Source organism: Scyliorhinus torazame, chromosome 13, assembly GCF_047496885.1.
Source record: "Scyliorhinus torazame isolate Kashiwa2021f chromosome 13, sScyTor2.1, whole genome shotgun sequence".
Lineage (NCBI taxonomy): Eukaryota > Metazoa > Chordata > Chondrichthyes > Carcharhiniformes > Scyliorhinidae > Scyliorhinus > Scyliorhinus torazame.
In genome coordinates, this window is record NC_092719.1 from 36,578,117 (window position 1) to 36,604,872 (window position 26,756).

The window sequence follows — 26,756 nt, forward strand, 5'->3', positions numbered from 1 at the left end:
TGTTCTTTCCAAGGAGGGAAACATCAGAGGATGAGTGTTCCTTGACTATTTTGCCTCAATGATGTAGCACTGTCAATTCTGGTTTTATCATTTAAGTACAGAGCACTCTCTTTTGATCAGGATGGTTTACAGATTGGGAGTGGGTTTTCAAGTTTACTGCAGTTCTGTGTTGCTCTTAAATGAGCTATTTGTTTTGGAATACTTTCTGTACTCAGGTATTTTTCGCAATTGCTTCCCAATTAGGAGCAAAAAGGCAAAGAATCTCCCATTTCACCAAATAAAGCTGCAATTTTGTCAGTTCATTGTGTCCTAGGACAAAATAATTAGCTGGTGATGCATATGAAATGGCATGACAATGCAATATTCTTGTGGCAGTCAAGTAAAGGTGGAATGCTGGCTGACAGCAGGGGGCTGGGGTAGCTGTACAATTCTTTTTTAGGAAAATCAGAGGACAAATTAAATATTTGATATTCTTGCTGATTAAAGTTTAACACGCCTCTAACTTCTATAAACTTGAGGGAATTCAAAACACTCCTGCCCTACCCTTATTTGTACCAAGTCCTATTAACCTATCACCTCTGTGCTTGCTGTCTTACATTGGTTCTTGATCAAGTAATTATTTGATTTTAAAAGTTCTCATCCTTGTTTACAAATCTGACAAGGCCTGGACCCTCCATGTTTCGGTCATCTCTGCCAACCCCATAACCTTCCCAGATAGCTGTCATCCTCAATCTCTGGCCTCTTGAGCATCTCCGATTTTAACTGCTCCAACATTTGTGGTCATGTCATCAAATTCCTAACTCTACCTCTTGTCCTTTAAGATGCTCCTCAAAACATACCTCTTTTACCAATCTGGTAAAATCAAAATGGAGGACAGACTCATGGTCTAAAGTTGTTGAACTCAATGTTAAGTCCAGGAAGCTGTGAAGGAAGATGAGGTACTGTTCCTCCAGTTTGAGTTGGGCTTCAGTGGAACATTGTAGCAGACTGAGAACAGAAATATGAACTTGAGAGCAAGATGGTGAATTGAAACGTCAAGCGACAGGAAGACCTAGGTCATGCTTGCGGATTGAGTGAAGGTGTTCTACAAAGTGGTCACCCAGTCTGAGAATCATCTCCTCATTGTCGAGGAGACTGCATTTTGAGTGCTGAATGGAGTAGACCTGGAAGTTTGGGGCCTTGGACAGTGAGGAATAAGGTGGTAAAGAGGTTGGTTACATCTCCTGTGATTGCATGGGACAGTGCCGTGGGAAGGGGATGAGGTGTTAGGGTGATAGAGGAGTGGACCAGGGTGTCATGGAGGGAATGGACCTAACAGAATGCTAACAGGGTAGATGAGCGAAGATGTGGTGATAGCATAATGCTGGAAATGGTGGATGATGATCCTTTGAATACAGAAACGTGTGGTGGAAAGTGAGGACAAGTGGAACCCCATAATGGTTCTGAGAGGGAGGGGAAGGGATGAGGGTAGAAGTGCAGGAAATGGATCAGACAAGGTTTATCTATATAAATACAAATTGTTGTTATTAGTAGGTTATTTTGTCACTATAATTCTGGGACACAAGATTCTCATGGTGAGAAAAGCACTAATTGGCCAAACTCTCAGATCTGCAATCTGATGTTTTTTCTCTTGATGTCTGGGTGCAAAAGAAAGAGACAACTGAGTGAGTGCACGTGCACAAGAAGAGGTTATAATTACAATATTAAGGATGGCAAAAGGAAAGCATCGCACAAGAATTTTCTTTAAAACTCCTTTTACTCACCCATTGATGCACCCGTTTCTGGTCTATTTAATGAACTAATGATCACAAAGCCAAAGCCTTCACTTTCTTTGCGATGTATAACAACGTCATTTGCCTGCATACCATGACTGACCAAGCTCTCTGCAGGTGATGAACCGCTTGGAGGGGCTTGTGCGTTATTAGGACATACAGCAAAATCACTTCTTGGAGAACTGTGTTGTGTAGACACTGACCCTGGACTTCGGCCATTCTCAGAACATGGTCCACCTGTAAAACAAAACATACACTTTACATTCAAGTCTTCAATGATTGGAAAGAGAAGGCCAATTTTAAAAATACAAACTATGTATAGATAGAACAGTATTATTAACTCCATAATGATTCCAGTGGGGATACCACACTTGAAGGGGTACCTATGAGGTACTTTGCCCCAACATTGGATTTGGTCAGTTACAGGCTGGAGGTTTCCACTACTGTCTGTGATGGGCGGGTTCAGTGACGAGAGTGGAAAATATCACGAGAAGGCCAAAGCTGCGTTTCGTAACAACCTGAAAGTATGACACAATTGTCCCCCTCCCCCACCCCCCCCAATCAGCAATGTGCTGCTTTTTCCGACATTCAACGTTGGGAATCTCATTATAATAAATTTGTTTATAATTATCAGGCCCATAGGCCAGGAACATCTCCCCACATCAAAAAATTCATCCACAGTGGTGGGATTTCAGAATGGTCTGAAGTGTGACTGGTCTCCGAAGGCATGCATCTGATGAACAGTACTCCCACAGGAGCTTGGAGGTGAGTGCAGTGCTCAGGGGGAGCCTTGTGCCCAGGTAGTGCCAACTTGATGCCAGGGTAGTGCCGGGGTGCCAGCCTGATATCAGGTGGTGCCACCTTGATGCCAGGGTCATGCCTGGGGAGTGCTAGCTTGATGCCAGGGGAATCCCAGGGGGCGCACCTGGATGAACTAGTTTGCTAGCTGTGCACTGGAGAAGCCTTTAAAAATGGAACCTAGATCGTCGAGTATTTGAGTTGATGTCGGGTTGGGAAAATCAGAGGCTGCCCCGCCTGCAGTAAGCTGTGGTACCTGCGACTAAGTTTTTTTTCAAAGTCCCATACTATATGGAGGAGAAAGTGCCATTTCAGTGAGTGGCTTCAACTCCAATTTTCCCGCCCAACATTGGCCTTTGCTGATATTGGAGAAAATCCCAGCCACAGCGGCTGCTTTGCTCCACATAGCGACACCATTATTCATGGCTAGAATGGAAATGATTGTGTAACTCCCCTGTTAATTGTAACTGGAAATCACATTTCTATGAAGGACAGGGCCTGATTTTACACGCATGGATGAGGATTTTCAGGCCCGGCCTGCTGCCGGTTTCTTCTGGCCCTGCTGAAAGTCAATGGACCTTTGATGGGCCCGCTGCATCCCCATGGCAGGGCTGGACATTTCCAGCCATAGTCTGAACATAACTATCCTCCACTCACTATATTTGATTCTCAACAGCTACAATAGTGAACATTTCTGATGGCAATGGACATGTGGATAAACTACCTCGAGACACTCCTGCAGATTTGGGCATACACCATCTGGTACACACTAAGAGAGTAATCCTCCATATTCCCATCTGAGTAGTCATCTATATTATCAAAAGTTTTGTCTTCAGGTGAAACCCATGTTAGATTCCATTGGCTGGAGAAATAATCAATTTGTAATATGTAGCTATCCTCCACTCACTGCATTTTTCCAGAGAAATCACTGTCCTTTTATTGCAAGATGTTGCTGCAGGCTTGCTAAAGTTTGTCAAGACGCTTTTTGAACGGAGCTTGTAAATACACTTTGCTTTTGTGTTTTCTCTTTGTTTGCCCAACTCCAGCTCATTTGCTGATTATGATGTTCATTGACACGCCAATATTGTGATGGTATTACATCAAAATAAAGTTAGGTAATTTCCTGTGATAGAAACTGTTTTTTGACCCATACATACCAGGAAAGAAATAAACCAATACCACAGTATGTTAGGTATGGATAAAATGTTTTTTTTGTTAAAATTTGTTCCCTTTAAAAATGGGATTGGGGGATCAACATGAATATTATTTGGTCAAATGGCATATATTTAAATAGTTATTTGATCTGAAATATGCTCATATCTACAGAACTTTTAATTGCCTTTTTTTGATATTAAACAGATTGATTGTGCCTCTTGCTTGCTTATTGTATAATTTTTCCTCCATTGCCTGGTATCCAAGGAGTGTTAGTAAAATGTAAGTGCTACAGTCTTAACTAATAGATCACAGATTAGAAAGTAAGGAACTAGAATGCAAATGCAAAGTTGGCAAGTGAATTGAAAAGTTGGTGGTGCAATGGCACTGTAAGTTGAGGCATTGAGTATTGGTGCTGCAGTAAGATACATCTTTTCTTCCACAATTTTTACATGGTGATGTTTTGATCTCCAAGCTATTTGAGGAAGGTAAATCACAAGGGTGACAGCCTAAGAGCCTGTCCCTTCAGTTGGGAAATGGTACATGGTACATGTAGATTGTGAAGACCTCAAAATTAAGAGAATTGGAAAGCAAATTGTGATTTGGGTCCTTTCATCGTTAACTTTTCTCATCCCTACCAGTCCAATTTATAGTTTACTGGAATTAATATTAATGACTCCTCAGATTGCAAGTTCAGGCTTTTAACATTTGAGAGCTGTGATAATTTCTTGGCTTTACTTTTGAACTTAATCGTCACTAAATCCATGAACTTACACATCATCTCTGATGAGAGGTCAAATTGACCTGAACCGAAGTGTAATCAGATTAGATTGCAATACAAATCAAGTACTTCATCCGTAGACTCTTCACAAACTACAGATTGTAGGCACTTATCATTAACTAAAGCAAAATAATGCGAATGGTGGAAACCTTAAATAAAAACAAAAATTGCTGGAAATACTCAGCAGACTAGGCAGCATCTGTGGAGAAAAAAAAGTTAATTCTTCAAGTCAATGATCTTTATCTGAACTGGAAGATCCTTGCAATAAAGAGCTTGTATGAAAATATCAAGCATGGGAAAAGTGGGTGGAGAGGCAGGGGAAAAGACATGTAGGAATGTCTTTGAGAACGTTAATTAATTAGAGGCCTGACTTCCGCTACTCTGTAGGCAAGAAGTCCTGCTTCTGAGAACTGCTGACCAATCTGATTGTCTGGCAGCTCTGTAGATCCAGCATTGTGAAAAGCTGCAGTGGACAGGACTCCTCAGATATTGAAGTAGACCATGCCCAAAGTCCGGTAAGTCCAGGACTCGGTAAATTTGGGGATTTCAGGGTTGGAAACAGAGGTGAGGCCCAGGATTTGGGCAGGAAGGATGGGGGTTGTTGGTGGAGAGGGCAGAGATGGAGGGAGCACCCACAGGGATCACACCATTTTGGGATGGGGGCAACCGATATTGAAAGGGGCTGTTGATGGAGGTGTCCCTCCTTCCCACCCAAGGCTTGAGCAGAATCACTTTTTGGGCTTCTTCCTGCCCCTGAACTCCTCCCATCAGCTTAAAATTGACTGTGTGTGGGAAATGGGCCTGACGTAGGCTGCATTGTCCTGGACGGTGTTGAGTTTCTTGAGTGTTGTTGGAGCTGCACTCACCCAGGCAAGTGGAGTGTATTCCATCACACTCCTGACTTGTGTCTTACAGATGGTGGACAGGTTTTGGGAGTCAAGATGTGAGTTACTCATCACCGGATTCCTAGCCTCTGACCTGCTGTTGTAGCCACTGTATTAATATGGCTATTCCAATTCAGTTTCTGGTCAATGATAACCCCCAAGATGTTGATAGTGGGGCATTCAGCGATGGTAATGCCATTGAAAGTCAAGGCCAGTACTTAGATTCTCTCTTAATGAAGCCAAAAGAGAAAATGCTGGAAAATCTCAGCAGGTCTGGCAGCATCTGTAGAGAGAGAAAAGAGCAAACGTTTCGAGTCCAGATGACCCTTTGTCAAAGCTGATTCTTTCTTGTTGGAGATGGCCATTGCCTGGCACTTGTGTGGCGCGAACGTTACTTGAATATTGTCCAGGTCTTGCTGAATTTGGGCATGGCCTACTTCAGTGTCTGCGGATTCGCAAATGGTGCTGAACATTGTGCGGTCAACATAATGCCATAATCATATTGTTGTCCCTTCACTGTTGCTGGGTCAAAATCTTGGAACTCCCTTCCTAACAGCACCGTGGGTGGACCTGGACCACGTGGACTGCAGAGGTTCGAGCAGGTGGCCTGTCAGCATCTTCTCAAGGGCAATTAGGGATGGGCATTAAATGCTGGCCTAGTTAGCGATGCTCACATCCTGTGAAAAATAAAATTTCTATATAGTACTTTTTTTTGGCAATATAGATAGATAGTTTTTCAAATGGCCCTCGCACTGTGATATGGGATGGGGTCAGTGTTGGGCCAAAGAGGCACAGTGGGGTTATACTCCAGTACACTTCTGCAGGTGCAACATTGCTGTGAAATTTCAGCTGTCAGGCATTTAAAATCAGAGTTTGGTGCAATCTAATTAGTTCTTCTTAATTTACCTATTCTTTTCTCATACCATTTTCAAACTCGAGACCTTCAGAATTGTTCATTTAGGTCACTCAGCATAAAAGGATTCTGCTCATGTTGCTCCATTGCTTGACATTGCAACTCGCACCAGAATTTGGTAAAAGAACCAAGGAGAAATTAAAAGTTTTTTTTAATGCAGGAAGAATTGATGGTCCTGAAAACGCTGTCTAAAAGAATGGGGATAATTGATTTGATAGGAACTTTCAAAAAGGAATTGGATGTATACTTGAAATAAAAAATGGAGGACTATGGACAAAGAACAGGGGAGTGGGCCTAATGGTGTAACTCATTCAAAGAGCTGGCGCAGGTGAAATGGACCAAATGGCCTCTTGTGATATAAGGTTCAATGAAACAGCAAAGTATGTCGATGATGGCAGGTGAGATTGAACATTATTCAAAACTGGGATTTATTCTATAAAATTCTGATTTGGGAAGCTCATGTACTATGCCCAACACACTAGGTTTCCTTTCTTTTAAAACTTTTATCCAGACCATACCTTGACACAAAACCTTCCTTCGTACAGTCAGGCTGACATGGCCATTTCGGGCTGCGTTATGCATCAGATCTATCACATAACGGTGAGTTTTTCCAGTAACTAATATTCCATCCACATAAACTAACTCATCCCCAGGGCGAAGGCGGCCATCTCTGTCAGCAGCACCCATTGTAATTATTGCTCCGATAAGAATCTTCAATATTCAAAATAAAGAATATCAATTTAGTAAGAGAAATAAGGTTTTCTACACAGTATCACATTCATTCAAGTTATAGACATGAATTACAATGTTTCACTTTTGCCACTGTCAATGCACATTTAACATCTTTGTTATTTACTTGAACAACACTTGATATATTTTTAGGTTTCTTTGACGTTCTTTCAGACATAAGTGCACAACATAACATTGGCCTCAATTCAAACTGACCAATAAGCTTGTAAGATACAATACGGGCACGATCTACCGGCCGTGTTGCCCTCAAGCAAGCGCACGGTGTGACCATTAGATGCCGGGAGAGGCCTCCCGCGAGCCTCGAGGCAGCCTTTATGCCTCGCGAGATCTACCCAGATCTTGCGAGGCATCGGAATCAGAATCCCGTCCAAAATGGACGTGACCAAATGGCTTGCGCCTAAGTAGGGTTTAAACCTACTTAGGTGAGCTTACGCGGCATCTACCGGCCTCCCGGGATCTACCAGCCTCCCCAGGGTGGTCTCAGCTATACGCCGTTCAGTACTGGTCCACACAAACATGGACCAGGTGGAACGGCACTCAGGGGGTCTCCCAGGCCGTTGGAGGCCCCTGGGAGGTCAGATTTAGTGCAGGTTGGCTCCCTGGTCCTCCCCTTGAATGTGAGCACCGTAACACTGCCACATTGGCACTATCAAGGTGCCCGGGTAGCACTGCCAAGCTGGCAGGAGCATGGTCAGGGTGCAAGGATGCCAGAATAGCACTGCCAAAGGTCAGGGCCTAAGGGGGGGGTCATGCCCACGAAAGGCGGGTGGAGGGAGAGGGTATGAAGGCTGGGGGGGATGCACGGCAGATAGGAAGGGGCCTCTGGAAGGTTGGGAAGGTGACATGTGGGGTCCTGGAAGAGGGAGGGGGCCTGTAAGGAGGTGTGTGGGGGGGGGGGGTGCCTGAAGGGGGGGCCCTAGGGACCCCATAGTGGGGTGTCCTCACTTGGGGGCGGTGTGGGGTAATACCCATGTGTGTGGGGGCGACATTTCCAATGGGTGGGGGGGAACCCACACGCTCACTTAGAGATTGGGGCACCCTTTCAAATTTGCGGCCTGATCTCGAGTTCTGCTCCCCAGTGATGAAAATAATTCTAACTGTGGGCTAAAATAGTGAGAAACCTGACACTTAGAAACTTTTCCATTAGATCGTTCCCCATATATCAGAATGCATCATTAACTATTGCTCTTTTTACCACAGAGGGTTTCCATTGATCGCTCTACTTATTCCTAAAAACAGGTGCACACCTAATTGACAGTAATTGCAGAATTTGTGGTGCAAATTTCTCTGAACCACTATTTTATATTCAAAGGCAATACTCATGTTTGTGAGAATTTTAGCTTTATGATGTACAACGGATTGAGAATGTTGAATTCAAATTTATGTATCAGTCATTTTACATTTAGGAAGCATGATTATGATAGGGTTTAGACAATCAAAAGAATCTACATCATGGTGGATTTACCTGCATTTTGAAAGCAAAGCTTCAATTTATCCATTTATTTAAAATACATTTTAAATTCAGTACCCATTTTAGGACTCCAACCATTACAAATGATTGCGATGAGGGAAAAAGGAAGGCTTCAACTGCATCATTACATAAAAAAAGATCATCTGTTTCCCTGCAATCGTGTATCGAAAGGGGCACTGCCATTCATTTTTTTGCTTGAATGAATTAACCACAATAATTTACTGGCAGTTATTTTTAGCTAATCACTAGAGAGACAATATAGATGTGGTGGGGTTAATCACTGCATAAATTTCGATATATGTGCACATATAACCTAATTCATAACCTAATATTTATCATAATATTGTGCAACACAACACACAACATCTGCTCTATCAATAAGTAATATGTTATTTATATTTTCAATCTGGGCTATTCCTAGAATATCTGCTTTCTTGTCCTTATTTCTGCTGACATTTTTTGTTTCACAGCAAATGCTGAGGAACAGTATGAATGCCAACTAATTAACATGCCTCTAGTCACGCCTGTGATGTGATTGGCATTTAATGTTTTATCAAAATAAACAAGTGTTAAAGAAGAAATAAGGATGTTAAAGTTCATCATAATTCTTTCGATTGGGAAAGCTGATGGTGACACCCAATTTAAGAATTGAATTGATTGTATATTTCTTTACTCAAACCATGCTACATTAACCATGTTAATGACTATTTTTTTCTTAATCTTGGATTATCCTGGCAAAATGTATTTAAAAGGACATTGTTGACATTAAATTGAATTTGAAATCTTCCTAAATATACTGCAATGTGGTTGGTTTCACCTTCTGCAGCTGGAAGGGGTTAAATGACTTACATTTCCCCTTTTATGTTGCAAATTAAGACTAAATCTCACATTTCTCATCCGGAGACAGATCACAGGCTGAAGATAGCTTTGTCTGACATGGATCAGACATTGATGAGTTCATGAATATGCTATTTAACTTTGAAACCAGTTTGCCACTGAAGCTGTTGCTTAGCAATGAATATTTTCTCATAAAAGTTTCTATGTGAGCATTTAAAAAAAAATCCTTTTGCATGACAACAATTGGAAACAGCAATACAAACTGAGATTGTCAAAGTAGTGTTTTTCCTTGAGGCAGTTGAATAATTTATGTCAAGCAAGACACATTCACATTATCCATTCCTCTTGCTTGTGTCCTTTTTGGACTGGCTGAAAAACAGACCAAGAAATCCTATATTCGTACAATAACCAATCACATCTTGAAGGTTAAAAAGGCAAGGGTTTCTAATCTTTGGAAAACCACATTGATGCATTTAGTCATCTTTGGACTACTCTTCCCCATGTCAACTGGTTATTGATTGCTGGCTTTAGTTAAAATTATTTTGGTCTCAGGCACTTGTCTTCGTCAAAGAAATAAAATGTTTGTCGAGGTGCAGTACATCCAAGCACACTGTTGGAGAGAGGGAGATGGTTTTGAGTCTGCAGGCTGATCTCTTCCCCACAGATCTCAGCCATGTTAGTTTTTGGTGGGTTTAACTCAATGGCAGTCACCTCCCAAGAGAAAGAAACAACTAGAAGGATGGCCAACGTCTCTAGGATCTGATATACCACCAGTGATCAGATTAAGAGTGGTATTGGTCGAAGTCAGCAAGCACGTCAGCTGCCTACCCTTTCATCTGTGAACATTGTGGGAATTCCCAAAAGGGAATCGAATGAAAATATGTTCAAAAGAGGGAATTTTACTTGCGCTCAAACTGGTAAATTATGGAAGGCCGTCGGCTGGATTCTCCGTTTCTGAAGTCAGTGTTGATGCCGGGGCAGGATTCATGGACTTCCACAACAGTAAAACTGATTCAGCGACCGTTGAGGGGCTAGCATCGACGCCACGTGAAACGCCATTGATTCCAATAAGAAACGGATTCACGATTGGCACTCAGGAGGCTGACAAGCTGCAGTCGCATATACACACTTCACACTCCACACACCATCCCCACCAACGAGATGGCAGCAAGGACAGCAGCTCTACGCTTCACAGTTGCTGAGCTGGAGACCCTCCTGGATGCCGTGGAGGAGATGCAAGCATCGTGTACCCCAGCCCGGGAAGGAGACTGCCAGCTGCCGCTGTTCGCCATGCCTGGGCACAGGTGGCGGAGGTGGTCAGCGCCACCAGTAACACCACCCAAACCGGCATGCAGTGCGGGAAAAAACTGCACAATCTCCTCAGGACGGCCAGGGTGAGTTCACAGCATTGTGCCCCGGCACCAGACCCTGTCCACACACGCATAACCTCCCCTCACGGAGGGCAGCTGAACCCCCAACCTGAACCACACGCCGGCACCCATACTGGCCGCTATGACCGGGTGCCCCAGAGAAGGCCCCCCATAACCTTTGGAAGCGAGAGAAAACTGGAATGGGACCGCCGGATCTGCAGCCCCTGACCGTGGCAGAGCAGCGGGCCGTGGACGTGGATGGTGGCCCTGAGGAAAGGAAAGTCGCCAGCATGGAGGCCGGCTGCAGATGAGGAAGTGAGACCCTGCTTAGTTGCGGTTCCCTGTGACACATGTGTCAACCCCCCCAACACCACCCCTATACCAACCCTCACAGCATCCTCACTTTCACCCCCAGCCGGCCCGCGGTCTAATCATGCGTCTTGTCTTGTGTCTTGCAGGACCTGCTGGTGATGGGGCGGGTCCATCTGGTGTCCACCGCCCCCAGCCAGTGCCATAACCTAAGCCCCACCCCTGTTGCCGACCAGCGACGAGGACACCGACATGGACGGGAGCCATATTATGCCTGTGACCCAAGACATTCCAGAGCTCGAGTCTGGGGTTGACAGTGATTTCCCGTCGCAGCTGTCTCCAACATTCTCCATCATCCCAGAGCCACTCACCTTGGTTGGGCACTTTAGTGAAGAGGCACCTGGGACACCCTCTGGTGCGCACCACACACATGCTCCAGTACAGCAGGTGGAGGTAGGAATATCCTAGGGGGCAGACGTCCAGAGGGCAGATCGACGCCAGGTACTAGCTGCTGTCCAGATGGACAGTCCCATCTATAGTGGAGATGCAGTCGCAGAGCCAGGGACCAAATGAGGGGTTGTCGACGAGCATCCAGCACCTGCAGGTGCAGTTGGAGGAGTCTGACTGCATGCAGGAACAGGGGGTGGTGTCGAACATGCATGCCGCCGCGGCCAACACTGCATGGGTGGCGTCCATGGTGGAGACCTTGGGGGCAAGGGTTGCGGCTATGGATCAGTCTGTCCAAGGCCTGGAATATTCTGTGTAGGTACTGGCCAAGGCCCAGGTCAGGGCTATCCTGTCACAGGCAGCCATATGCCAGAGCCACCTGGACATTGCAGCGATGCTTCTGAGCGTGGTCCAGACACAGTGGGGCGTGGCTGAGAAAGTCAGCGGCATTGCCCAGGTGCTGGCCGACGTGGCGCTGACACAGAGGAAGGTGGCCCAGTCCCAGAGGGAGATGACATAGTCACTGGCTGATGTGGTACAGATCTAGAAGGTGGCAGCACAGACACAGCTTGACGTGTCGCAGTACCAGATGGAGATGGTCCACTCCCTGTGCTCCATGGCCGCGAGCGTGCAGAGCCTGGTCGAAACCAGAGCGAGCTTTAGGACTGGCAGCACCAGGTGGCGGGGGTGCCTCAGGGGATAGCTCCATGTGCACCTCCGTCCCATGGAGTAGACCGGGGGGCATTGAGTACCACGAACGAAGAGGTGAAGGGGCCCATGCAGGTGACTCCTGCAAAGGAGGTGCCGGAACACCGCAGCACCTCAGACCCCGCCACCCTGTCCCTGGTGCATCTGGTGGGCAGTGGGCAGAATAGGGCGGCGCCACGCCACCTGGGACACCCGAGAGTAGTGGCCGGGCCCATTGAGGCCCGGTCGTCCCAGAAAACGACCGCCAACGCGGACCCAGGTCGCAGGGCAGGAATCACAGCAGGCCGCCTCCACTCCTGATGTACCATCTAGGCATAGCATTAGGGCCCGTAAGGCTGGGAATTTAAACACCAGTTAAATTGGCACGGGTGCAGGGCACAGTTCAATGATAGGGCACGTAATGTGTATATATTTGTTCACATTAAACACCTGTTCACACTGTTACAACCTGCCTTGGTGCTCTGTCAGATGGGTGTGGCGGCTGGGCTGGACTGGGCTGGCCAGAGAGGGGGCACCGGGGGGGAACGGGCGGATGTTATGGGTGGACTGTCCCCCCCCCCCACCCCCCCCCCCCCCCCAACCCCGAAAACCGTCCCCACCATCGCCGCCCCAGGGATCTGATGGCACCATTTGATGGAATGGCCAGCTTGCATGCAGGGATCACCCAGGTGGACAGTATTACTGTGGGCAGGTGTCAGACATTGACAAATGATGTGGAGCACCAGAGCTTATCCCAGAGCGGGTTGTCATCATCCTCTATCCCATGGGCCATACCTGCTGTGACTGCCAACCCAGGGCCCGCACCCCCGTAGTGCGGCAGGTATGTATCACGGAGGGGGTTGCAGGTGGGGGGGGGGGGCGGGGTGTATGGGGGTGGGATGCAGTGCCATGCCTCTGGCCATTCCACTCCCCCCCCCCCCCCCCCCCCATCCCACCCCCCATTCGGTGAACCTGGAAGCGAACACATCACCACTACCATCTAGAAGAACAACGGCAGCAGACAGGTGAGAACACATGGGAGGTTCCCCTCCAAGTCACTCACCATCCTGACTTGGAAATATATCACCGTTTCTTCTCTGTTGCAGGGTCAAATTCATGCAACTCCATCCCTAACAGCATCGTGTGTGTACCTACACCACATGAATTCAGCAGTTCAAGAAGGCAGCTCACCATCACCTTCTCAAGGGCAATTAGGGTTGGAAAGTGAATGCTGACCTAGCCAGTGATGCCCAATTTCCACGGATGAATAAAAAAATTGTTCTTTGATTTACATTTTGATTTTGTTAAGTCGAAAACAACTGTATATAAAACAATATTATAGCTTACTCACTGGTTGACCAGGCTCATCTCCACCCAGGATTCGGAAGCCAAACCCAGATTCTTGTCTGCGTAAATAAACATCCAACTCACGGTAGTCTGGACCTAATTCAGAACAGAACATACCATCAGCAAAATGCAAGTTTTCACCTATTAGTCCTCTTGAGGTGATAAGAAATGATAGATGGAAATGTGTTTTAGTCAAGCACTGACTACATGACTATGTTGCACCACCAAGAAATGGGGGAAATAAGTGCAAGTTACCAGAATGAAAGATTGCATGGTTGGAAAAAAATAAAGAACCAAACAAGGATCCTGCTCGCTGTAACTTGTTAGATTGAAGTGCTTCAAAAAAATTAAAATGCACTGAATTATTAAATGATAATGGAACATGGGTTCTGTTGCTGGTTGTGACCCTTATGAATTCACAGTAACTGGCAACAAACAGAAGCTTAGGGCTGAATGTTATCATTGTGGCGGGGATCCTGATGACAGAAAGCTGGAGGCGACCCCGCCTCAGTCGTTTGTGGGAATGCAGATGCAATTTTTAGTGGTCTGGTAATGAATTGGTTGCTGTTGAGGCTGCTGACCTTTTAAAGGTCGGCCCACTCCTAGGTGCTGCCAGCTCAGCAATGTCACCAGATGTGGTGGGACTGAGCTTGGAATGACACCATAGAAGCAGGCCAGCCTTCCAACCAAGTAAGTGGAGCCTGGGGTGCTGGGGTCAAAGGCAGACCACAGCCGGGGGACTGGGAGATGGTTATTGAGGGTGGCGGGAAAGTGAGAGTTGCTGTAGCGGTGACTATTGCTGCTGGGATTCCCACTGTGGACCACAGAGTGGTATTAGGAGGGCCCCCACTGAGCCCTAGGAATGTGACAAGGTTCACATGTGGTCTCCCCACATGACGAAAGATCTAACTACTGCTGGTAAAATGCCAGCGGTGGCTGGAAGAGGCCCTAACAGTCCCTAGGTAGGAGGCCGTCCTCCACTATCCCTGCCAACGGGCACTTCACATCTCCATCTTCCCTCACCATTTGGGGCAAACCATCCCCCCCCCCCAAACCCACGCCTCGCAGCCTGACTCTAGAGGGCTAAAGATGCTTAGGGCACAATTCTCTTGTCACGTTGCGCTCACGCGAGAGCACAACCCGGCTGGAGAATCTTGGGAGAGCCCTCCAGTGGGCCTCTCGGCAGCCTCCGCGCCTCATGGGATTCACCCAGGGGCGGGACTAAACGGCGCTCCCGGGAATGAGTCTTAAACCTACTTAAGACCTACCTGCCCGATATTCACCGGCCTCCCTTGATTCTCTGGCATCCCCAGGGAGACTGCAGTCGGGCGCCATTCAGCACTTTTCTATACAAGCGTGGACCAGGCAGAATGCTACCCGGGGGTCTCCCGGGATATCGGAGATCCCTGGGTGGGCAGGGTCAATGCAGGGTGGTCCACTGGCCCTCCCACCTGGAACATGGCCACCTTGGCACTGCCCAGCTGGCACCTTGGCACTGCTGCCTTGGCACTGCAAAGCTGACAGGAGCACTGCACGGGTGCCAGCACAAGGATGCCCTGGTGTCAGGGTGGCACTGCCAAGGGTCAGGGTCTGAGGAGAGCCATGCCCATGAAAGAAGGGTGGAGGGAGGTTTGAAGGGTCAGGGTGTACAGGGCAGGTAAGTAGCGGCCTCTGGGAGGTTGAAGAGATGACGGGTGGGGGCCCTGGAAGGGAAGGGGTGCAGTAAAGGGTTGGGGGGCCACAGGGACACCATAGTGGGGTGTCCTCACCTGGAGGGTGTGGGGTAGTGTCCATGTGTCTAGAGGGTGACATTGCCCATCGGTGGGGGTACAGACACACAAACTGAGAGATCGGGGCACCCTTTCAAAATGGCGGTCCAATCTCGGAGTTCAGCTCCCCAGTGCTAAAAAAGGTTTGAAGGGCGCGATTCTCCAGAAAGGTTTCTAAGTGTTGTAGCAAGCAGGAATTACCCCGGCCTCATCCTCCAGCCCGTTGGTCCGGCGCCACCTCATCATTCTCGTCTTCCTCCTCGGAGTGGCCACATGTTCCTCATCACCAACCTATACCTCATCGCCCCGCTGCAGTGCGAGGTTGTAGAGGGCACAGTAGACCAGCACAAAGTGGGCAACACTCGGGGCAATGTACTGCAGGGCACCACCGGAGCAGGCAAGGCATCGGAATCGCATCTTGAGGAGTCCGATGCACCTCACGATCATAGCTCGGGTGGCCACATGGGCCTCGTTGTACCGGGTCCCCGCTTCAGTCTCCAGCCTCCGTACTGGTGTCATTAGCCAGGTCCTCAGCGGGTACCCCTTATCCTCCAAGAGTTAGCCGCCAATCCTGGGGTTCTCCTCGAAGAGGCCGGGGTGACCGACTGCCCCAGGATGTAGCTGTCATGGACAGTCCCCAGTAAGCGGGCACAGATGCGCATTATCTTTATCTGGTGGTCGCGCACTAGCTGTAAGTTCAGGGAGTGGGACCCCTTTCTGTTAACATAGGGCCCCCCCAGATAGTCTGGCAAGTGCAGGGCAACATGCGTGGCATCTATTACCCCCTGGACCTGGGACATCCAGGTGATGGTAGGGAAACCTGCTGCTCAGGCATCTTGCTGGGCTTGGTCCATGTCAAAGATGTTATAGTTTTCCGCTCGGGCATACAGGGCATCCGTGACCTGTCGATGCACCTGTGGGCTTTGGCCTCTGAGATGCCAGACAGGTCCCTGCTCAAGCCCTTGGAAGAGCTGCAGTGAAGTTGATGCCCACCGGGAGCGGGTGTCCTCCTTCTCCATGTGGTGCCAAGTCTGCGAGGACATGGCATAGGTGCACCATCTCCTTGTTGAGGCTGAGCCTTCTGGGTGCACGCGCTGTCTGTCATCTGTTCAAATGACCAGTGACGCCTAAAGACCTTGGGCTGTCACGGTGCTCACCCTCTGGGTCCCTCCAGGGCCTGATGGGTGGCCAGGTCCTGAGGGTGTGGGGAGGGGTCCGGCACATGGGCCGCTGCCTCGAGCATCAGCTGACACTGCTGCTGCCGCCGTCTCTGGTATTTGGCCGTCTGGCTTACCAGCAGCACCACTTGGGCACGTTCTACATCCATTAGTCCTGCCATAGCGTTCAATATCTGTAAGGAATTAACCCGCATGCTACATGGCTCGCCCACCCACAGGAATCCACTTAGGTTGTGTAATGTGCTCATTTAACCACAGTTATCTATTTCCTATTAGCAATAGTCTTCAGCCGCATGGCCAGAGGCTTCGGCAGTCGATGGGGATTATGGGTGGTCAGTGGGCCAGACAGGCAGGCGACAAGGGTTGTCCCCGGAATGGGTAAACATGATCCAGAGGTTGGCGTGGTGGTGTCGTGAGCGATTGCTCCCCTGGTTGCCCTCTCCCAGCGAACCCCCCTTCCCATGGGGCCCCCTCTGTGGCGGTTCACCCACCCCCAGCCGAGGGTCCCCCACCCGTCACTCCGGCTCTTTGTCTGTGAGCAGAGATGGCTACTCACCTCCTCGGCTCCCCACAGAAGCCCATCAGTCAGGTCCACGTTTTTAAAAAGGAGTACTAATCGGCACCAGTGAGGCCACTTGCTGGGGAGGCCGAATAGTGGTGGGGAACTTGCCGGCACAAATAAACTTAGAAATCTTTTGGGAGAATCGCGCCCTAAGTCTCGAAGGCTGTATGAAATTTCATCATAACTTTTACAATAATTAACAGTTGATCCTATCCCTCCCCCATAACCTCTAAACATAAACAACTTATCAAGACAGAACTGGGGTGGGATTCTCCTTTGGTTGATGCCAAAATTGCGGGTGCCGCCGATGTGACACCATATCATAATTCTCCATCACCTCGACAGCGGATTCAATGCAGTCTGGAACGCACGTACAGTGAGCGCCGTTCGCATATCATTAGTGGGTCCGATTCGGTATTCTCTGGGATCTCCATGATTCTGCGCCACTGATGGGCCGAGTTCCCGACAGCGCAGTCCACTTGCGCTTTTAAAAATTGTGAAACCGGCATTGTGGCTGATGAGGGAGAGAGGAGAGGCGCCAACGTGGGTTGCCGGGCTGGACACTGGCTGGGCTGGTTGGGGTGGCGGGGCGGCCCTGCAAGTGACCCGGGAGGGGGTTAGTGACGGGGGAACAGGCCAAAGGACTGGGGCGGTGTTCAGTCACGGACCGCCATTGCCGGAGGCTGCAAGGCAGCCATTTTGCTTTGCATCCCACTGACCAAGCACTGGCAGTATGGGTACTCCCACACCCCCCATCACCGCACCCAACCCTCTCCCATACCCCACCCCTACCTGCCCGGCACCCCGGGCAGTGGAGCATACCCCTGGCAAGGGCAGTGCCAGCCGACAGTACCCCTGGCAGCAGGGACGGGCCAGAGGCCCCCACGGTGTCGGCCAATGACGGGGCCAGGGGTGCGGAGGTGAGGGGGGGGGGGGGCTACATGCGTGGTAAGAGCCCGCACTGCTAACCAGGGCCACCATGTAGCCCATTGGACCTGTTTGAGCATGGGGGTACACACCATTCTAACATGTCGGCCTTTCACCCCCTGCAGACAATGGATATTGGAATTGAACCAGCAATGGTGGTTTTCCTGCTAGTTTCCGCAGCCATGGAGGATGCCCTGTGGCTATACGAGCTAGAGCTGCTCGAGGAGGAGGAAGCTGCAGCAGCGGAGCGTGCCGCAGAGGGACAGGAGGTAGCTGCCCAGGTTGGAGAGCCAACCGCCCAACAGGCCGCGGAGGAGGAGGTGCAAAGGAGGCGCCGCGTGAGGACCCGTTTGTACCTGGGGAGTGGGATGGGGAGAACTGGCCAGGGTCACAGACACCGCATCCCACCCCCACACACAGCTCCCCCGCCCAGCCACCCACTTGCCTGCAACTTGCTGTGATTCTCGCCCTGTCCCCATTGGCGGCCATCCTCTGGGACGACCGGGCTTGGATAGGTTCGGCTGCTGCTCAGGTGTCCCAGGTGGCGTGGCGCCGCCTTGTTCTGCCTGCTGCCTACCATATATATATATATATATGCCAGAGACAGGAGGTGGGGGAAAGAGTCCGAGGTGCATCGGTGTTCCGGCACCTCCTCTGCAGGAGTAACCAACATGGGCCCCTTCACCTCCTCCTCGCACGGGGTGCCCAATGGCCCCAGGCTACTCCAAGGGATGGGGGTGCGAGCGGAGCTATCCCCTGAGGCTCCCCTGCTACCTAGGATTTTGAAACTGTCAACCATCTCCACCTTGGCTCCATTGATGCAGACAGGGGTGTGTATGATACTTTGCTTCCTGAAATCAATGACAAGCTTTTTAGTTTTGCTGACAGTGAGGGAGAGATTGTTGTTGTTACACCACTCCACTAGGCTCTCTATTTCCCTCCTGTATTCTGACTCATCGTTGTTCGAGATCCAACCCACTACGGTCGTGTTGTCAGCAAACTTGTAGATGGAGTTGGAGCCAAATTGTGTACAGGGAGTATGGTAGGGGGCTAAGTATGCAGCCTTGCGGGGCCCTGGTTTTGAGGACTACCGTGGAGGAGGTGTTGTTGTTTATCCTTTCTGATTGTGGTCTATGTGTCAGAAAGTCGAGGATCCAGTTGCAGAGTGAGGAGTGAAGTCCTAGGTTTTGGAGTTTTGATAGGAGCTTGTTTGGGATTATGGTGTTGAAGGCGGTGCTGTAGTCAATAAATAGGAGTCTGATGTAGGAGTCCTTGTTGTCGAGATGCTCCAGGATGAGTGTAGGGACAGAGTGATGGCATCTGCTGTGGACCGGTTGCGGCGGTATGCGAACTGCAGTGGATCTAGGCATTCTGGGAGTATGGAGTTGATGTGCCTCATGACCAACTCTACAGAACTCCCTGGAAGCAGCCTACCACTCACAAAAACACTCATCAACAATTACCCTTAGATTTCTGCCGCGGAGTCAGTTTTGGATCCAACTTGCCACTTTTCCTTGGATACCATGGGGCTTTTACTTTTCTGATCCGCATGGGACCTAACGTCTGTAACAACATTTATCAATACTACCTTGCGTAGTCAGCCATGACTCAGCTGGTAGTGCTCACACCTCTGGGTTGATAGGTTGTGGATTCAAGTCCCATTTGATAGACTTGAGCACAAAATTCTATGTTGACACTCCAATGCGGTACTTAAAGGGTGCTGCACTGTCAGAGAAGGCATCTTTCAAATGAGGTGTTAAACTTAGGTCCCGCTCTCTTCTTGTGTAATTTGATTTTGATTTATTGCTTTATGTACTGGATTACAGAGGGAAGAACTTTTAAGATGCGATGGGGTGTTTACGTTTCTGCAAGAAAGATGGTTGATTCTTGCATGCATAATTTTGTTTAAGCTGCTTGAAGCTTCTTCTTTTGTGTTTGATTCTGTTTGAAGGTGATGGACTGATAAGAATCGGTTAAAGGGGGAGGGGCTTGCCTCGTTCCCTGCACGTTGGGGAATGGTTTGTATGCTATTTGGGATTGTTGTTACTGTGTTGAGTGCTTGTGTTATTGCCAGGTGTGATAGAATCTGGCAGTTGGCAGGTTTTTTGACGCCAGAGGGTGAGAGATGCTGAGCTAGCTGGATAGCTGGTTCACGGGAGCAAAGTGGGGGGAGAGCTGAGGAACGATGAAGTGGGGGGGGGGGGGGGAGAAGAAGGGGTTGGGAAGGGGGGTACTGCTGACGGGTAAGGGACAGTTAGGAGACTGGAGATGGAGATCAGATGGAGGTCACCGCCGCGGGGGGGATCAAGTGAGGTGCGGAACACAGGCTAGGAGCTGGCCTAGGAAAGGTCATGGTTGACCGACAGGGGAGGGGGGGGGGAGGGGGGCACAAGCCAGACTGGTTACATGGAATGTTCCTGGACTGAACGGGCCGGTTAAGAGAGCTCATGTGTTCGCACACCTGAGACAGTTAAAAGCGGACGTGGCTGTGTTACAGGAGACACACTTGAAGCTGGGAGACCAAATCAGATTAAAGAAGGGATGGGTCGGGCAAGTGTTTCATTCAGGACTGGACTTTAAAAAAAAGGGGGGTGGCTATCCTGATTAATAAAAGGGTGACATTCGAGGTGGGGAGGATAGAGGTAGACCCGGGAGGCAGATGTATTATTAGCGGGAAGCTAGAGGGAATGGCAGTGGTGCTGGTGAATATATATGCCCCAACTGGGATGATGTCGCGTTTATCAGGAAGGTGCTGGGGAAGATCCCAGACCTTGACTCGCACCGGCTGATCATGGGAGGTGACTTTAATACGGTCCTGGACCCGAGGTTGGACCGTTCGAGTGCTAGGTCGGGGGAGCTATCAGCAATGGCAAAGGAACTGCGGGGGTTCATGAAGCGCATGGGAGGGGTGGATCCGTGGAGATCTGAGAGACCAAGGAGCAGGGAATATTCATTCTACTCCCATGTACATAAGGCGTACTCCAGGATAGATTTCTTCGTGCTAGATAAAACACTGTTAGCAGGGGATGAGGACACGGAGTACTCAGCAATTGTGGTCTCAGATCATGCACTGCACTGGATAGACCTACGGGCAGACACGGGAATGTCCCAGCGCCCACAGTGAACACTAGGTACAGGGCTGTTAGTGGATGAGGAGATCTGTGAGCGAGTGAGAGAGGCCATTTGGGGGTACATAAAGATCAATGACACAGGAGAGACTGCAGCTGGAGTGGTCTGGGGGGCACTGAAAGTGGTCATTGGAGGGGAATGTATTTTGATTCGAGCCCACAGGGATAAAACTGAGCAGTCGGAGCTGGACAGGTTAGTAGGAGAAATCTTACAGGTGGACAGGAGATATTCCAAGTCTCCAAATGAGGAGCTCCTGAAGGAGCGTCAGAGGCTTCAAATGGAGTTTGGGCTCCTTTCCACAGGAAAGGCGGAGGGTCAGCTGAGGAGGGTAAAAGGGGCAATATATGAACATGGGGAGAAAGCTAGCAGGATGCTGGCGCATCAGCTGAGGAAACAAGGGGCGGCGAGAGAAATAGAGAAAATAAAGGATTTGAGGGGGAAGACGGTGACGGACCCGGGGGCGGTGAATGAAGTGTTCCAGGAATTTTATCGCTAGCTATACGAGTCGGAACCCCAGTTGGGGAGGAGGGCATGAATCAATTCCTGGGGAGGCTAGAGTTCCCAAAGGTAAATGAGGAGCTGGTGGAGGCCCTGGGGGGCCCGTTTGGGCTTGGGGAGGTGATAGGTGGTTTGGGGGCGATGCAATCGGGTAAAGCCCCGGGATCTGATGGATTCCCAGTGGAATTTTATGAGAAGTTCTCTGGGTTACTGGGGCCGCTCCTGTTTAAGGCTTTCAACGAGTCCAAGGAACTGGAAGTACTCCCCCCAACGTTATCACAGGCATCAATTTCTCTCATCCTGAAGCATGACAAGGATCCGGAAAGCTGTGGATTGTATAGGCCCATCTCCCTCTTGAATGTAGATGCCAAATTATTGGCAAAGATCCTGGCCACTCGAATAGAGGATTGTGTCCCGGAGATAATTGGAGAGGATCAGACGGGCTTTGTAAAGGGCAGGCACCTGACATCCAACATTAGATGGCTTCTTAATGTAATTATGATGCCAGCGGAGGGGCACGAGGCTGAGGTGGTAGTTGCCTTGGGCGGGGAGAAGGCTTTCAACCGAGTGGAGTGGAAGTATCTATGGGATATTTTAGGCAGGTTTGGGTTTGGGCAGGGACTTGTGGAGTGGGTCCGGCTATTGTACCAGGCCCCGGTGGCAAATGTAAGAACTAACCGAGTTCGGTCAGAATACTTTAGTCTTTGTCGGGGGACAAGGCAGGGATGCCCGCTCTCCCCATTACTGTTTGCCATGACCACAGAACTCTTAGCAATGGCTCTGAGAGCAGCGAATACCAGGAGGGGTATAGTGAGGAGGAGGTAGGTGGAACACACAGTCTCTCTCTATGCGGACAATTTGCTGCTTTATATCATGGACCCGGTTGGGGGGGTGACCAAGATCATGGAGGTATTAGGAGAATTTGGGCGATTTTCAGGCTATAAGTTATATATGGGAAAAAGCGAGATGTTCGTGATTCAGGCACGGGGGCAGGAAAGCAGACTGAAGGAGCTACTTTTAAAGTGGTTGGGAAGAGTTTTAGGTATCTTGGGATTCAAGTGGCCAAGGATTGGAGGCAGCTTCACAAGTTAAATTTGGACAAAGCAGTGGATCAAATGAGAAGGGATTTTTGTAGATGGGACATGCTCCCACTGGCGCTGGCGGGGAGGGTTCAGACGGTGAAGATGACTGTCCTTCCGAGACTGGTTTTCTTTTTTCAGTGTCTCCCGATTTTTGACCCAAAGGCTTTTTTCAGAAGTATGAATGTGGCGATATCAAGGCTTATATGGGCGGGAAAAACCCCAAGAGTAAAGAGGACACTCCTGGAACGGGCCCGTGGGGAAGGGGGTTTGGCTCTCCCGAGCTTTATTAACTATTACTGGGCTGCCAACATATCTATGGTCAGGAAGTGGGTAGTGGGGGAGGGGTCGGTCTGGGAGCGGATGGAGGCAGCATCCTGCAAAGGTACGAGTCTGGAGGCTTTACTGATGGCACCCTGCCGTTCTCGCTGGCTCGGTACTCCACAAGTCCTGTGGTGGTGGCAGCCCTAAGGGTGTGGGGGCAATGGAGGCAGCATATGAGAATGGTCAATGTGGTCACCGATCTGTGACAATCACCGGTTTGTCCCGGAGGGGCTGGATGGGGGCTTTAAGATATGGCAGCGGGCAGGGATTGAGAGGTTTGGAGATCTATTCATTCAGGAGGGCTTTCCGACCTTGGAGACATTAGAGGAGGAGTTTGATTTGCCGGGTGGGAACGGGTTTCGGTATCTACAAATGCGGGACTTTGTACGGAGACAGGTCCCAAGCTTTCCTCGCCTCCCCCTGATGGGACTACAGGATAAAGCGCCGTCAAAAACAGGGGTTGGAGGTGAGAAAGTTTCGGGCATATACACGGAATTATTAGAGTGGGAAAGGGCCCCGATCAGAGAGATGAAGAGAAAGTAGGAAGAGGAGCTAGGAGGGGAGCTGGAAACCGAACTGTGGGGAAAAGCCTTAAAAGGGTAAATGCATCCTTGTCCTGTGCTAGACTTAGCTTGACTCAGTTCAAGGTAGTCCACAGGGCCCACATGACGGTAGCTTAGATGAGTAGGTTCTTCGAGGAGGTGGAGGACAGATATGGGCAGTGTGGGGGTAGCCCGGCCAACCATGTCCATATGTTTTGGGCATGTCCGAAACTGAGGGAATTCTGGCAGGGATTTGCAGATGGTTATGTCGGAAGTCCTGGAAGGTAGGGTAACTCCGAGTCCAGAATTAGCAATATTTGCGGTGTCGGAAGATCCGGGGCCAAAGGTGGGGAGGGAGGCCGATATCCTGGCCTTCTCCTCCCTGGTGGCCCGGAGACGGATCTTGCTGAGATGGAGGTACTCGGAGCCCCCAAAATCAGGAATGTGGTCAGCGATATGGTAGCGTTTCTCAGTCTGGAGAAAATCAAGTTCGCTCTAAGGGAATCAACAAAGGGATTCGCCCGGAGTTGGCAGCCGTTCATCGATTTCTTTAACAAAAACTGAACGTCAGCAGTAAGGGGGAAAAGGGAAAAAAAGGGGGGGGGGGAGGAAAATAGGAGGCATGGTAATGCTAAATAAGGACAGGGAATTTAGTATATGGGTAATTGGGGATAGGGCGGGAGAAGTGGGGTACGTGGTTTATTGTTTGTTGTTATTTTAGGGGGTATTTTGTGCGTTGACCCGCGCAGTTGTTTTAGAAATGTCAATATGTTAAATTGTGAAAATTACAAATGCTTCAATAAAATATTTTCTAAAAAAAAAAACTGAGGTCCCGTCTGTCCTCTCAAATAAGACAAAAGGCTACCATGGTCCAAGACTCCAAACTCCCAACTGCCTGGGAAAACCGTACTCCACCCCAGGGTTTGTATGAGCCAGTGGCCGATTGGGTCACATGACACTCCCGGTATTCACCTCCTGAAAGAGACACGCTACCACACTATCTTACAACAGTGAATACACTTCAAAGTACTTCATTAGTTGTAAAGCACTTTGGGACATCCTGTGGCCATGAAAGGCGTTATATAAATCTAAGTTTTCCTTTACTAGGTGGTGGTGACTTACTTAAATTAGCAATAATTTGATACCCTCCAAACACTGACCGCCAATGTACTGTGCAGGCACAAATGTGCAAAACATGACACCGCGTACAGAATGGTAGTGTGAAGTTTTGCAGCACACTATATCTGACATCCAATTCACTCATTTAGCACTACTCACTAAAAGACGCAGACTGGCTCATGAAATGAAAAGAGAAAACATGTCTTGAAGCCTGTGGGTAAATAAATGGGGCAATTTACAGGTGTCATGATATCATGATCCATGGACTGGATTCTGGGATGTTGCAATGAGTTGATCAATGCATCAGTTTTCCAAGCCAAGCTATTTATTTGGTTGGATTTTGAAGCATATTATGCCAATTTTCATTACTCTATGAATCTAATACTCAATTCAGCATCACATTCATAGTGCATTGACAGTATTGGAGTCAATCTGCTAAATTCCAGTATCATTGAAGGTTGACATCTTCATTTCCCTCACCGCCAAATTGTATAGGTCCATGATAATCCAATAAATTCAGACACCCCAGAAAATGTTGTATAGTATAGCCAGTAAATTAAGTATGCAATTGTCTTTGGTGTGTCAAACTGTTCAGCGCGAAGGAATGCTTTTGGCCCTTTTACTAAATAACCACTTGAGAACTGGCATAATGCCCACACATTTCACTACTGTTTAAACATGGTCTCCATCAAACATCAGATTTGTGACTAATAAATTGTGTGCATAGAGTGCAATTTTACTCATGCCTCATTAAGTCATTGTTAAAAATTGAAGCTTTTCGTCAAATAGATATGAAATTTGTGCCAATGAGTAAAATGATTAGTTGTAGTTGCTGTTATTTACAATGCTGTAGATCTGTTAGAATAAAGGACAAGAGGAGAAAATAAATTATCATGCAGAAATAGTTGACTGCAACCAGACAATGGATTCAGACAATCACCATATCCAGACAAATGGGAGCTACATTTAAGTCACAGAATGATGAATGCTAAAGTACTTGCCAGAAGAATCAGCCCGATATGCAGTCCTTGGTGGCATTTGCTCTGTACAGGAAAATGTGGAATTAAGCAAAACTATGCATTCATGTAGAGACATTTCATGTTGCCAATAGTTACTCAAGCATCCCTCTGCATTAGTTTTAACCATCAGAGGACTATATAGAAATTGTTGAGGAAGAGCAACTAAATGTTCAATTGCACTGCTTGTAACAAAATTATTTTACACTCTACTCAGATATTACAAAAATGGTTCACTGCATCGATACAGATGCTTGCTATAAAGATTCTGACATTTCTGTCATTTGTGATAAACGTATTATATATTAAAATGGAATATCTTACTTTTACATGATTGTTTTCAAAGGGCACAATGCATTTGTTTGTAGTTATTCAAGAAATAGATTAGTATACATCTAGATATTTAAATAAATCAAAACATTTGAAAAATTGATTTTTTTAAGCAAATAAAATTAACCAAATTACTGTGATGCATAAATAATGTTATTGTACGTCAGACTGCAGATCAATTGAATTCTTACAAAGTTATTGATTGTCTACGCCATTTAAAGAAGATATGAGAACAGAAAATGTTATCAGGAGGTGGTCAAACAACTGGGAGTCAGTCATTATTGGCTATTTTTTTCAGTTGATGAAAAAAAAGCATGGATTTTACTTACGCCTACTCTCATAGATAGCTCTTGACTTCTCATACACTTCATATGGATCAGGTTTCCTTTGATCAAATCCATCAGAAGAGTCAGGGAAAGAAGGCCTGTGGACATTAGATGGGAAGGGGAGACTCTGTGGTAGGTGCTGTGCTGAGAAGTTTGCCTGAGGGCTGCCCTGACTTTCCCATCTATCTAAAGTCTGAAACGAATAAAAAGATGTTTAAAAAATTGCAGCTTAAGTTTAAACTATTCCTGTCTATTTGCTTCCAAACTGGATATGAATTTTTGCTGGTTCATGGTTCAATGATACCAGGTATCCCCAATACCTCATTCAAGTCAAATCATTTATTTAGAACTTTACAACACAGAAACAGGACATACAGCTCAACAGGTGTGCAAGTGTTTATGGTCCACATGAAGCTCCTCCCACCTTATTTTAATCTTA

The 26,756-nt window shown here is 48.2% G+C and overlaps 1 protein-coding gene across 22 annotated transcripts in view; it reads right to left on the reverse strand.

The window, feature by feature from the left end:
* The window catches only part of magi2a (membrane associated guanylate kinase, WW and PDZ domain containing 2a), a 1,087,579-nt gene that overhangs the window by 86,384 nt on the left and 974,439 nt on the right, over positions 1 to 26,756 (reverse strand). For 17 of the 22 annotated variants that reach the window (XM_072471360.1, XM_072471356.1, XM_072471355.1 and 14 more), the window contains 5 exons: positions 26,321 to 26,510; positions 25,647 to 25,688; positions 13,523 to 13,614; positions 6,819 to 7,011; positions 1,764 to 2,009 (listed from right to left, as the gene is read on the reverse strand). In XM_072471360.1, coding sequence (XP_072327461.1) covers positions 1,764 to 2,009; positions 6,819 to 7,011; positions 13,523 to 13,614; positions 25,647 to 25,688; positions 26,321 to 26,510 — 763 coding nt within the window. The remainder of the gene's footprint in view (positions 1 to 1,763; positions 2,010 to 6,818; positions 7,012 to 13,522; positions 13,615 to 25,646; positions 25,689 to 26,320; positions 26,511 to 26,756) is intronic. The other 5 variants (XM_072471357.1, XM_072471362.1, XM_072471376.1 and 2 more) reach the window with 1 other exon arrangement.